This window comes from Oncorhynchus gorbuscha, linkage group LG17 (genome assembly GCF_021184085.1).
Source record: "Oncorhynchus gorbuscha isolate QuinsamMale2020 ecotype Even-year linkage group LG17, OgorEven_v1.0, whole genome shotgun sequence".
In the NCBI taxonomy this organism is placed as follows: Eukaryota; Metazoa; Chordata; class Actinopteri; order Salmoniformes; family Salmonidae; genus Oncorhynchus; species Oncorhynchus gorbuscha.
In genome coordinates this window covers 24495958-24508335 of record NC_060189.1, presented here as the reverse complement: position 1 = coordinate 24508335, position 12378 = coordinate 24495958, and the positions used below count along the sequence as shown (strand labels likewise).

Here is a 12378-nt window from a genome sequence, read left to right as displayed (position 1 = left end):
CGATCCTCGTTTGCTAAGTCAAACGGCACCGCTGGTTCTGCTCACACTGCCCTACCCTGTGCTCTGACCTCTTTCTCCCCTCTCTCTCCAGATGAAATCTCGCGTCTTGTGACGGCCGGCCGCCCAACAACCTGCCCGCTCGACCCTATCCCCTCCTCTCTTCTCCAGACCATTTCCAGAGACCTTCTCCCTTACCTCACCTCGCTCATCAACTTATCCCTGACCGCTGGCTACGTCCCTTCCGTCTTCAAGAGAGCGAGAGTTGCACCCCTTCTGAAAAAACCTACACTCGATCCCTCCGATGTTAACAACTACAGACCAGTATCCCTTCTTTCTTTTCTCTCCAAAACTCTTGAACGTGCCGTCCTTGGTCAGCTCTCCCGCTATCTCTCTCAGAATGACCTTCTTGATCCAAATCAGTCAGGTTTCAAGACTAGTCATTCAACTGAGACTGCTCTTCTCTGTATCACGGAGGCGCTCCGCACCGCTAAAGCTGACTCTCTCTCCTCTGCTCTCATCCTTCTAGACCTATCGGCTGCCTTCAATACTGTGAACCATCAGATCCTCCTCTCCACCCTCTCTGAGTTGGGCATCTCCGGCGCGGCCCACGCTTGGATTGCGTCCTACCTGACAGGTCGCTCCTACCAGGTGGCGTGGCGAGAATCTGTCTCCTCACCACGCGCTCTCACCACTGGTGTCCCCCAGGGCTCTGTTCTAGGCCCTCTCCTATTCTCGCTATACACCAAGTCACTTGGCTCTGTCATAACCTCACATGGTCTCTCCTATCATTGCTATGCAGACGACACACAATTAATCTTCTCCTTTCCCCTTCTGATGACCAGGTGGCGAATCGCATCTCTGCATGTCTGGCAGACATATCAGTGTGGATGACGGATCACCACCTCAAGCTGAACTTCGGCAAGACGGAGCTGCTCTTCCTCCCGGGAAGGACTGCCCGTTCCATGATCTCGCCATCACGGTTGACAACTCCATTGTGTCCTCCTCCCAGAGCGCTAAGAACCTTGGCGTGATCCTGGACAACACCCTGTCGTTCTCAACTAACATCAAGGCGGTGGCCCGTTCCTGTAGGTTCATGCTCTACAACATCCGCAGAGTACGACCCTGCCTCACACAGGAAGCGGCGCAGGTCCTAATCCAGGCACTTGTCATCTCCCGTCTGGATTACTGCAACTCGCTGTTGGCTGGGCTCCCTGCCTGTGCCATTAAACCCCTACAACTCATCCAGAACGCCGCAGCCCGTCTGGTGTTCAACCTTCCCAAGTTCTCTCACGTCACCCCGCTCCTCCGCTCTCTCCACTGGCTTCCAGTTGAAGCTCGCATCCGCTACAAGACCATGGTGCTTGCCTACGGAGCTGTGAGGGGAACGGCACCTCAGTACCTCCAGGCTCTGATCAGGCCCTACACCCAAACAAGGGCACTGCGTTCATCCACCTCTGGCCTGCTCGCCTCCCTACCACTGAGGAAGTACAGTTCCCGCTCAGCCCAGTCAAAACTGTCCGCTGCTCTGGCCCCCCAATGGTGGAACAAACTCCCTCACGACGCCAGGACAGCGGAGTCAATCACCACCTTCCGGAGACACCTGAAACCCCACCTCTTTAAGGAATACCTAGGATAGGATAAGTAATCCTTCTCACCCCCCCTTTAAGATTTAGATGCACTATTGTAAAGTGACTGTTCTACTGGATGTCATAAGGTGAATGCACCAATTTGTAAGTCGCTCTGGATAAGAGCGTCTGCTAAACGACTTAAATGTAAATGTAAATGTTGAGGTGACTAAACTGCTTGGAGTAACCCTGGATTGTAAACTGTCATAGTCAAAACATATTGATACAACAGTAGCTAAGATGGGGAGAAGTCTGTCCATAATAAAGCACTGATCTACCTCAACAGCACTATCAACGAGGCAGGTTCTACAGGCCCTAGTTTTGTCGCATCTGGACTACTGTTCAGGCATGTGGTTAGGTGCCACAAAGAGACTGCAATTGGCTCAGAACAGTGCAGCATGGCTGGCCCTTGGATGCACATAGAGAGTTCATATTAATATGCATGTCAATCTCCCATGGCTCAAAGTGGAGGTGAGATTGGCTTCTTCACTACTTGTATTTATGAGAAGTATTGACATGTTGAATGCACCTGTCTGTTTGAGCTACTGGCACACCCATGCATACCCCACAAGACATGCCACCAGAGGTCTCTTCACAGTCCCCAAGTTCAGAACAGACTATGGGAGGCGCATAGTACTACATAGAGCCATGACTACATGGAACTCTATTCCACATCAAGTAACTGATGCAAGCCGTAAAATTGGATAAGAAAAACAGATAAAAATACACCTTATTGGAACAGCGGGGTCTGTGAAGCAACACAATCATAGGCACAGACAGATGCAAGCACACACACTAGTTAACATACACACTATACACACGTACACATGAATTGTGTAATGTAGATATGTGGTAGTGGTGGAGTAGGGCCAAGAGGGCACACAGTGTGTTGTGATATCTGTGCTGTGAATGTATTGTAATGTTTTTAAAATTGTATGAACTGTCTTAACTTTGCTGGACCCCAGGAAGAGTAGCTGCTGCCTTGGCAGGAACTAATGCTGATCCATAATAAATACAAATACACCTTTCGGGGTGGGATGATGGGAGGTGCAGTTGTTTTTTCTTTTTTTTTCTTTGAGTAATGCAGTTGCTCTCATCATCGTTTTTACGTCTAGGTTGAGTGTAATTAATGCAATTGAGGGGATGTTTTTCTTGGCCCGGACTGGCTGGGTTACGCAAGACTCTCTTTGAAAGTGATCCCCCCAGCTCCTGTCCACTCCCCTCCCATCGCCAGCTCGCTGATTGAGCACAGTTCACTAGTTCACCAAGCCACAACCACTCTCAGCCAGCCACTCACAGCATCCATCCATCCACGATTACCAGGTAGGGTTGAGCAGGGACCATCTCTCCCCCTGATTGCGAAATTGCAGGAAATGGTTTGCAGCATTAGTTGGTGTGTGTGTAATCATATGCCATAAAGGGCACAGCGTTAAGAGAGCCAACCTGTTGTTCTCCCCTTAACAAACAGCCCTTTTACTGAGCTCATGGGAGGGCTGACTGTGCGCCTTGAGTCACCACCCAATCAGGGAACCGTCCCTTAAATATCCTCTCCTTCTGCTCTGCCCCTCAGTCTCTCTCGCCAGCTTGACTTGAATGGGAGTCTATACTAACAGACGCCCTGCAATTCTGTAGTGTTTCCATGTGTTCCATGGCCTTAAGGCTCATTCACTTTGGCTCAGAGTAGAATTGCACAGTAAACCCTCCTTCCAAGACTGTGTCCTTCCATTGGTCAGGAATTAGTCAATGCCTTGACCCTACTCTGTAATGACACGTGAAAAACCCTTGCAGGTTTTGGTCTTATTGAAATAAGCGCTCTCCACATTCCGGCACTCACCTCCCCTGCCTTGTGGCAGAATTGATTGAAGTATTTGGCTTAACTGAATATAAAACTGTATCCAGGGGAGCATAGGTGTGTGTGTGTGTGTGTGTGAGAAAGAGAGAGAGAGCGCTGTTCCGGTGCTCTACTCTGTTCCAGTTACTGGGTGCAGACTGCGCGGCTCCTCCACAGGCTTGGCCTGGGGCCACCTGGCAGCCAAATAAAGGTGCCCTCCCTGGCCCTGCTCAACTGCTCCACAACCACAGACCCTCCAACCTGGAAATTCAGTTTCTCATTTATCAACACAGAAATTACATCAAAATATTCTCTGTCATGCTGCCGGCCCTTTGAAATCATGCGCTGGGAAGCTGGAAACCCATTAGCTTGTTAGATAGATAGATAGATATATAAAGTGGCAGAGAAAATAGCATAGACATGAGATCTGGAAAGAATGTCTGTGAAGCATTCCCCAGCAACACGGGCAACCGGTGAACGGTAGTTCTTAAATATTATGTCAGGATGAACATGTTGTTTACCAGGTTTCTAGAAGCCATTAAAGAGATCTTGTCTAAACAAGTATGAAATGTGAAGAATTTGTGTTGCACTGCTTCCAACATCAAAATATGTAGAGTATGTTTTGATAAAGGATAGCACTTTTTTCAAAGCTAATTGATTTAGTTGTCTTTTAGATCGATGATGTTTGACCTTAGATGACCTAGAAGGCAGAACTTATTTTTGCTGAAATCAAAGTCTGATCTTTTTTATGGTTGTACTGAGCACATTTACAATTTGATAGTCTTTCCCATCCCTGATTTAGGTAGGGGATTAGGTACATGATGGCCTATTGTATAAATCCTCTTATGTCTAATGTCATAACTAACTTTATTGTGAATCTGAAGCTAAATGTGTGGTTTTTGCTCCTTAGGCCATGTTGGCTGCTAAGGCCATGATGCCACCCTATCCTGTGATGGCTCCTTGGCCCCAGGCTCCCACCGGCCCATCCTCCTCCAGTCTACCAGTGACCCACCCAGGCCGCCAGAACCACAGCCATGCCTGCGCAGGCCCAGGACACATCCTCAACCCCAAACCACCCAGCAGTGCCAGGGAGGGCCTGGTCAGGAAGACAGCCACCCAGCGCCTCAGCAAGTAAGACCTGGGGCTAGAGCTGCCTCTGGGATGCTGCTGTTCATTAGTCTTTTACTAGAAAGTTCATTATTACCACTGTAATGTGGAAACGTTGATTGGACCGTGACATGAATATGCAGTATATGTGATGGTAAGCTAGTGGGTCTAGAGGACTATGGCTGTGCTGGAGGGGTGAACCAGGGTCCAGCAGCAGCAGAGAGTTCAAACGGAGCTGAGAGTTAGACTAGCCTACATGAAGCGTGGAGCGAACAGTACCAGTCCCTTGGCTTCAGGCTGTATCTGCCTGTTCCGTAAACAACCTCATCACAGGTCTGATTTCTGCATGCTCAGTAAACACAATGCGGTTCAACTGCAGGGCCCTATTTATGAGCGCTGTTTAAACCCTGTTTTGTTTGGAGATTAACAGAAGAAGAGATGAGGAAAAATTGAGAAAGAAAGAAAAGTTGGGGAGAGCGCAAACAGAGCGAAGCCTGAAACTGCCATCACTTTCCCACGCTGCAGTATGACTTTATTACCCAACATCTGGCTAAATTACACAGCAATGGCAAAACTCAGTGATATGGTTGCTTGTTTGTTTAAAGCACAAGGCTTCGATGGAGGGCTCCTCTCCCCCAGTGTGAGGCGCAGTGGTCCCAGCTCTGTCATTCTCCTCTCCTCCTCAACCTCCACCCCCTCTAGCCATTATGTGTTTTTCTCTAGTATTACATCAGAGAGATTTATATGGACCGGGCCATTTTGAATTTGTCTTTTTTCCTAAGTAGGGATATTTATAGAACTGTATGGTAAAGCCATTGCTCTACCCGTCTGCTCCTACTGTATCTGTGTCTCTGTGTGTGCATGTCACTTGTCTTTCTGTCTGTATCAGAGGGTCCGTGTTGGTGCCTTTCATCGGGGGTACAAGGATTTGGCTAATGACACAAAGCCTTAGTGGCCGCCTCAGCAGACATCAGCTTTGATGTGGCGGCTGAGGCCAGCCAGGGAGCAGGAGAGGCCAGAGGGAAGTGGTTGTGTTATGTTGCTGATGTGTGAGGAGCGCTCTCCTGGACTCTTGACATGGTTAGAGGGGAGGGAAGGCAGTGAATAGTTTAGGATAGGGCAGGGTCGGTTATGGCAGGGTAGGGCAAGGTCGGTTAGGGCAGGGTAGGTGTAATGTTTGCTCCTCTCTGTGTGTCTTCCTGGCAGTTCCTGTGTTTACCCTCTACATGCGGAATTCCAGAACCTCCTCACACTCTCCACTGTCCTGCATTTTTGTGGTCGGCCTGTGTGACAGGGGAGAGTGTGGGAAAAACGGAAGCTTCTAGACCAAAAATGCACTGATGGAAAAAAGGAAGAAAAGAAAGAAGAGAGGGAAACAAAGAATGACGGATAGAAAGCAAACCTCTGTCTAAAAAAGATGAGATGATTGTTCACAGGAAATGGATAATAAGTTGTTTGCCTTTATGTTAAACTCATTTCAATGGCAACGCAATACCTTGGTTAAGTAGCCTTAGCTCATCCACCCCAACATGAAATCACTGTACTGTAGGTATTAGAAATGTTCAAGGTTATTTAATCTTCAAAACACACCCTCCCAACTGCTGAACTCAAAAACACATTACATTTGATACTTATCTCAAAATGTTGCCCCTGCTGCCTGTTTTCCTACAGAACAATACATCATTGATGAACACAGAGAGTTAGTCTTTGTTATTGAATCTAGGATCTGAATGACATGTAGTTTTGGGTTTGTTGGAGAACGGAAAGTGAGTAATAAGGATCAAGATTAGCAGTTGTGTTTGGGAGTCAAATAAAGAGGGGAGTGGATTTATATGTTGGAGCAGCCAAACTGTCTCCTCTCTCTCGCCGAGGGCTGGGATGTAGAAAGAAGAGCCAATTCACTGGACCCACCACCAAGCTGCCCTGTCAGCCAATCAGAGCGGAACATCATGAGGAAATGCCAAGTCTGTTCAGCCACTGATTGGACAGACTTGTCAGTACATTTGTCAGAATTAGTTTCTGTCTCATTATATGTTAATTGATGAGAGATGACTGAAAGAATGTGAATGGACCAAAATGAAGTTTAGTTTCGCAACAATGACTGCTTCTGAGATATCCTAAAATTAAACCAAAGCATCAAGGCTTGTCTATTGCTGTGGATAACGTCAATCAAATTCTAGCTGTGGCATACAGTAGGGCAGGACCCTAGAGTGTCGATTGGCCTAACATGGTTGCAAACTGGGAATGACTTCAGTTACAAATTTGAAAACAATTTGTAACACAAATAAATGATTGTGTTTGGTGTTTGTGAGGCTTGGCGGGTTTTGCAGCTGTAGCTACGGAAACCCAGGCTGTCATGTGGCATTCTTAATAGGGTGACAATTACAGCAGAACCATTACTGTCAGACTGGCTGCTGCCTTCGCTGCCTATTAGTCAGCTGTAGGAACGACTTGATACTATAAACACATCACGCTGCCAAAACTCTGTTTATAAATGAACACTAACCCCCCCCAGTTAGACGTCCAGATAACATAAAGAAACGCTCACCTCCACCATACACAAAGAAACACACAACCATAGGCAACCTTGTTCCCATATTTCATAGTCTATCTGGGAAAATCCACTCAAGCCCCTCTGAAAGAAAAGGCTTCTTTACAAGGCTTTACATTTATTTCCAAAACGTCTAACTGTGGGTGCATACTCCATGCAGAGATACGTACTCAATATATTAAGCCCTTCCATACTGCGGTGTTTGCCGGTCTACACCTTATGACGTGGAGAAGTGAGAGACTGTTGACAAAGTGATATGAAGAACCCAGAGGTCAAGCTTTCTCCAAATATTAAAGGGTTGCTTCCTGTATAGTTATGCTAAGTGAGCCAGTCCTATTGGTGGTTGTGTAATGGTGTGAAGGAACAACTGTGCAGCCCCTACAAGGAAGCAGTGTGTGCCCTCATTACCTTGTTAATGCTGCTTTGTCAAGCCACTGTTATGGGGCGATAGGTTAATACCAGCTAAGCTTTATTTATTGTTCCCCAAAAAATGCTTAGCACATTTAATGTATAGAGTTACAGGCTTGTTGGCCCCTGCTTTACGTCCTCCTTCCACCCATAATGATTTAGTCTGAGGAGCTGTATACACACATTGTCCCTGTGTCGTCTGTTTCTGTGAGAGCCAGTGTTGTGTGTTCTATTAAGAGGCAGTGCCCTATACACATTGGTCGTACTTGCTGGAAAGAATTGGTCACCCATTTTATGAAACGGTATCAGTCACAATGAGACCTGTTCTCATGACTTTTCTATTTAAAAACACACAGGTAATTCCACAAATGACCCAGCTGGCACCACAACTCTATCAGCTAACCCTACGGCGTATGTGTTCTCTTGGAGCGTCAGTGTTGAGGAAAACGTCACCCAGGACAGCTACCATGGTAGAGGAATGTGTCCCAGCACTCAGTAAACACTTAACCTCTTGGAGTGTCAAGAGACCCCCACCAGACCATATGGACTGCACATAGCAAACCACCACGCTTTACATTTTTCCTGCCTGGTGATGTCACAGTACACTCACAATGTATCCATAGTTGTAATAGGAGCCAGTAATCCCTATGCCACTACTGTAACTCTGTAAGAGAATTGGCCTTCACAATGCTCTTACAATAAGAGTGAAGGACACTACAGTATATCAGTGGAACCCTCCACAACAATGAATGTGGAACAGCATTGGTTTGTTTTTGCACCATCTCTGGATCTCTCTGGGTAATGTACTGTACAGGAGTCGATCACTCTTATCTTGTCTCTGCCCACAGACAGACCTCATCAGAACGCCCAGCCAATGGAGCTCTGACGTCCAACTCGCAGCATGTGGTCAACGAGGCCGTGTGTGGGAAAGCAGGTGGGTCTGACAGTCCACACACATGCTCCCCTCCCTGTTTGTTGCTTGCCCACTGGCGCTGTAGTCCTTGGGCAGATGGTATGCCCTCTCCATGCCAGTGTCAGTGATCACAGCCAGGCATAGTGACCATTCTTCCATCGAGGACTGATCAACACCATTTTGATATTTTTGGCCTGACTGCTTCAGACCGGATCTGCAAGCACTGACAAGAGTATAGCTATTGTAAGGCTCTTCTCATTGTGCACAAATCCAGGCCTGATGGGTCTGTTTCAAAAGATTTAGGGGGCACCTGACTGTATAAATACTTAACTTTCTACTACAATGGTGATCTGCTGTTTGATCAGATAGGCTCCATGTATCTAACTATAGAGGTCAGATGACTGCTAGTGGATGAGTGTGATTGCCATTTCTCTTTTGTAATGGGATCTAGTAGTGGGATATAGAGACAGTATGGGCATTCCCAGCTGTTGGCTGTGCTTCCCATCCTAATTGCTGTCCAGCCACCTAAATCCCTGGCCAGTTGTGCCCCAGAAATCACACATGACTGAGCAGGTCTTTCATAGTAAATGGAGTATGTCCATTTTGGTCTCATTGTGGTATTGCATTTTGTTATTTTATTGCTGTTATATTAACATTATTGAATTTAGATTGATGTCTGCAAATCGTACATTTTGTTACTTATACCTTTTAGAGTGTGTGCGCGTCTACCGCCTTCTTATCCTGCAGTTGCACGACTCTTTCCACCCTGGAGCCTGAGAAAGGGACTGGTGGAACTGTTGAGTTTATTGCAGTAACAGTGATATTAAGCAGTTTTAGCGGATGCACATCTGTTTGTCTGATCAGGGCCTTTTTCCATAGTCCTTCTATACGTTAGCATTAGTGTATCACACCATTCATCATGTGAGCGTCACACTTGAGCCGACCAAGAGAAACCCAGATCAGCCTGCATCTGTCCAAACGGAGCTGGAAAAAGACAGCAGCTATGCACCAACCCAAAAATGTGTGCCACCAGAACATTTATTTTTTTCTCCGATTTTCTCTCTTCAAAGTATGAAGGTTGGCGTAGGTTAACAAACATCTTATAAAGTCATCAATAACTGTAACTGGATCTGTGGGGAGCAGCTCCTGAATTTCATGAATGCATTTTTTTCCATAATTTAGGGCACCAGGTTGGGGGAAATGCCTGGTGACTCCAATACAACGCGAAGCAGTTAGCTTAGGAGAGAACAAAAAAAAAGTCAGTACCAAACCTTTTAACAAGCCAGCCCTGGACCAGGTTTAGCCATGCATTGAGAATGGAGCAGTCCTGAAGCCAGCGCTGGTATCGTTGGTGTTATGCCCTTTGTTTTTCGAGAGGACATAGCTTTGTGGGGCTTAGGAACGCTGCCTGCCCAGTGTCCCTTTGTAGTGAGGTGACTGGCCTCCTCTGATCCACTCTGACAGGGAGTTAGAATGGGTCCGAACAGACAGCATTCTCTCTGATCAGCTGTCAGCCAATATTAATCACACACTCGCTCTCTCTCTTTTCTCTTTCTCTCTCGCTCACTTTCTCCTCCCTCTTTCTCTCTCACACTCACTCTCTCAACCCCCACTCTCTCTCATGCTTTCTCCTCAAATGAGGACCTATCAAAGCTTATGAAAATATGTATACCTATTGGTCCCAAATGGTCTTTCTCTCTTGAAGTGGGTGGTGCTACACAGAAGGCAGCTTAGGAGAGATTTATTGTATTCTGTTTGAGAAGGAAATGAATGCTGCACTTGTGTCGTTTTAGTAGGAGACCGGTACAGAGTAATAGTTCTGCCATTTTGTTTTTGCTTTGCTGGCCAGGTTTTTCCAGTTTTGCTTTGCTGACACTTTGCAGTTGAAGACAATTCTAAGTGAACCAAGTAAAGACTCTCCACTCTCATTCTTCTTTTGTCCAATTCAGAAAATTCCTGGTTTCTCACAGGTATCTAGTGTTCTTTATCAGTCTCTCTGTTTGGTGGCTTTGTTTCATTAGTGTTTGTTTATGATTTTGATTTCTGCATTACTGTTGGGGATAAAGGAAGGGGAATATTGGCCTTTCTCTCTTTTGCTGAGCTAGAAAAAGCTGCTTCCAGCGGTCATGTCATCGGATTGCAAGTCTGGGAGATGTTTTCGTTTTCCAGCTCCATCAGGCCCCACGGTGTAAAAGAGCACCAAAATAAACAGTCTGCCGAGAGGGAATGAAAGGGAATACTGTTTGGAAGCACAAATACAGCAGCTCGACCTGCACTTGGAATTCCTTTTCTACTGGATGCCTGGCGCTGGGCCAGGCGATATGCAAGGGGTGAGGGGACAGCAGGAAAAGGGCTGCTGCCCAGTGGCTGCCTGGGCGGCTCCACTCATACCTGTATTGGCCATGAAAAGTAACACAGCCGTACCATGACATTTTGCCAGCGGATTCCTCTTTCTCTCCATTGGTTTTGCACGTTCCTCCGAAACGTTTTAAAGTTCAAGAAATATTTCTACATCCAAATACCTCATCTAATTTTAATTTCAGAATTATCCTTAGACTAATTCTTCTCCCTATAACAATTCAAACATCTAGCAAACTGGCGACCCAGGGATCCCCATCATATGTTACCAAAAAAAAGTATTGTCTTATCAGATGAATGGCAAGTAGAAGTAATCACTGGCTTGCCCACAATACCCCGTAATGTCAAAGTGGAATCATGTTTTTTTTTTTTTACAAATTAATTAAACATGAAAGCACAAGTGTCTTGGGTCAATAAATATTCAAACCCTTAATTATGGCAAGCCTAAATAGGTTCAGGAGTAAAAATGTGCTTAACAAGTCACATAATAGATTTTATGGCGGTCGTTCTGTGTAAGTCTCTAAGAGCTTTGCACACCTGGATTATACAATATTTGCACATTTTATAATTTTTTTAATTATTCAAGCTCTGTCAAGTTGGTTGTTGATCATTGCGAGACATTTTCAAGCAGCTTTTAAGTCAAAACTCTAGCTAGGCCTCTCAGGAATATACAATGTCGTCTTGGTAAGCAACCCCAGTCTATATTTGGTGTTTTAGGTTATTGTCCTGTGAAAAGGTGAATTTGTCTCCCAGTGTCTGTTAAATGCAGACTGAACCAGATTTTCCTCTATGATTTTGCGCATGCTAGGCTCTATTCCATTTCTTTATATCCAAAAATGTTCCCTTGCCCAGGACAACCATATCATTAAAATGATGCAGCCACCACCATGCTTGAAAATATGAAGTGGTACTCAGTGACGTTTTGGATTTCAAACATAATGCTTTGTATTCAGGACATAAAGTTCATTTCTTTGCCACATTTTTAGCAGTTTTACTTTAGTGCCTCATTGCAAACAGGATGCATGTTTTGGAATATTCGGTACAGGCTTCCTTCTTTTCACTCGATCATTAGGTTAGCATTGGGTAGTAACTACAATGTTGTTGATCCAGCCTCAGTTTTCTCCAATCACAGCCATTAAACTCTTTAACGGTTTTAGTCACCATTGGCTTCATGGTCACAAATCTGAGCGGTTTCTTTCCTCTACGGCAACGGAGTTGACGGCTGACGTTTTACGTGTTCGTAACCGACTGTTTTTATGTTTTATTTTGTTAAACTTATTTTTTAAACTTATTTTGTACATAATGTTGCTGCTACTGTCTCTTATGACCAACAATAACTCTATTCCGCCATAAGCAAACAGGAAAACGTTCATCCAGAGGCAGCGATCCTAGTGGCTGTGGACTTTAGTGCAGGGAAACTTAAATCTGTTTTACCAAATGTCTATTAGCATGTTAAATGTGCAACCAGAAGGAAAAAAACTCTAAGCTCTCCCTCGCCCTCCATTTGGCAAATCTGACCATAATTCTATCTTCCTGATTCCTGCTTAGAAGCAAAAATTAAAGCAGGAAGCACCAGAGACTCGGT

The 12378-nt window shown here is 45.6% G+C and overlaps 1 protein-coding gene across 6 annotated transcripts in view; it reads left to right on the top strand.

Moving 5' to 3' along the window:
- Positions 1–12378, top strand: part of ttll5 (tubulin tyrosine ligase-like family, member 5) — a 96696-nt gene that overhangs the window by 69001 nt on the left and 15317 nt on the right. For 4 of the 6 annotated variants that reach the window (XM_046309461.1, XM_046309460.1, XM_046309458.1 and 1 more), the window contains 2 exons: positions 4367–4587; positions 8371–8456. In XM_046309461.1, coding sequence (XP_046165417.1) covers positions 4367–4587; positions 8371–8456 — 307 coding nt within the window. Of the gene's footprint in view, positions 1–4366; positions 4588–7878; positions 8457–12378 lie in introns of all 6 variants that reach the window. The other 2 variants (XR_006832917.1, XM_046309462.1) reach the window with 2 other exon arrangements.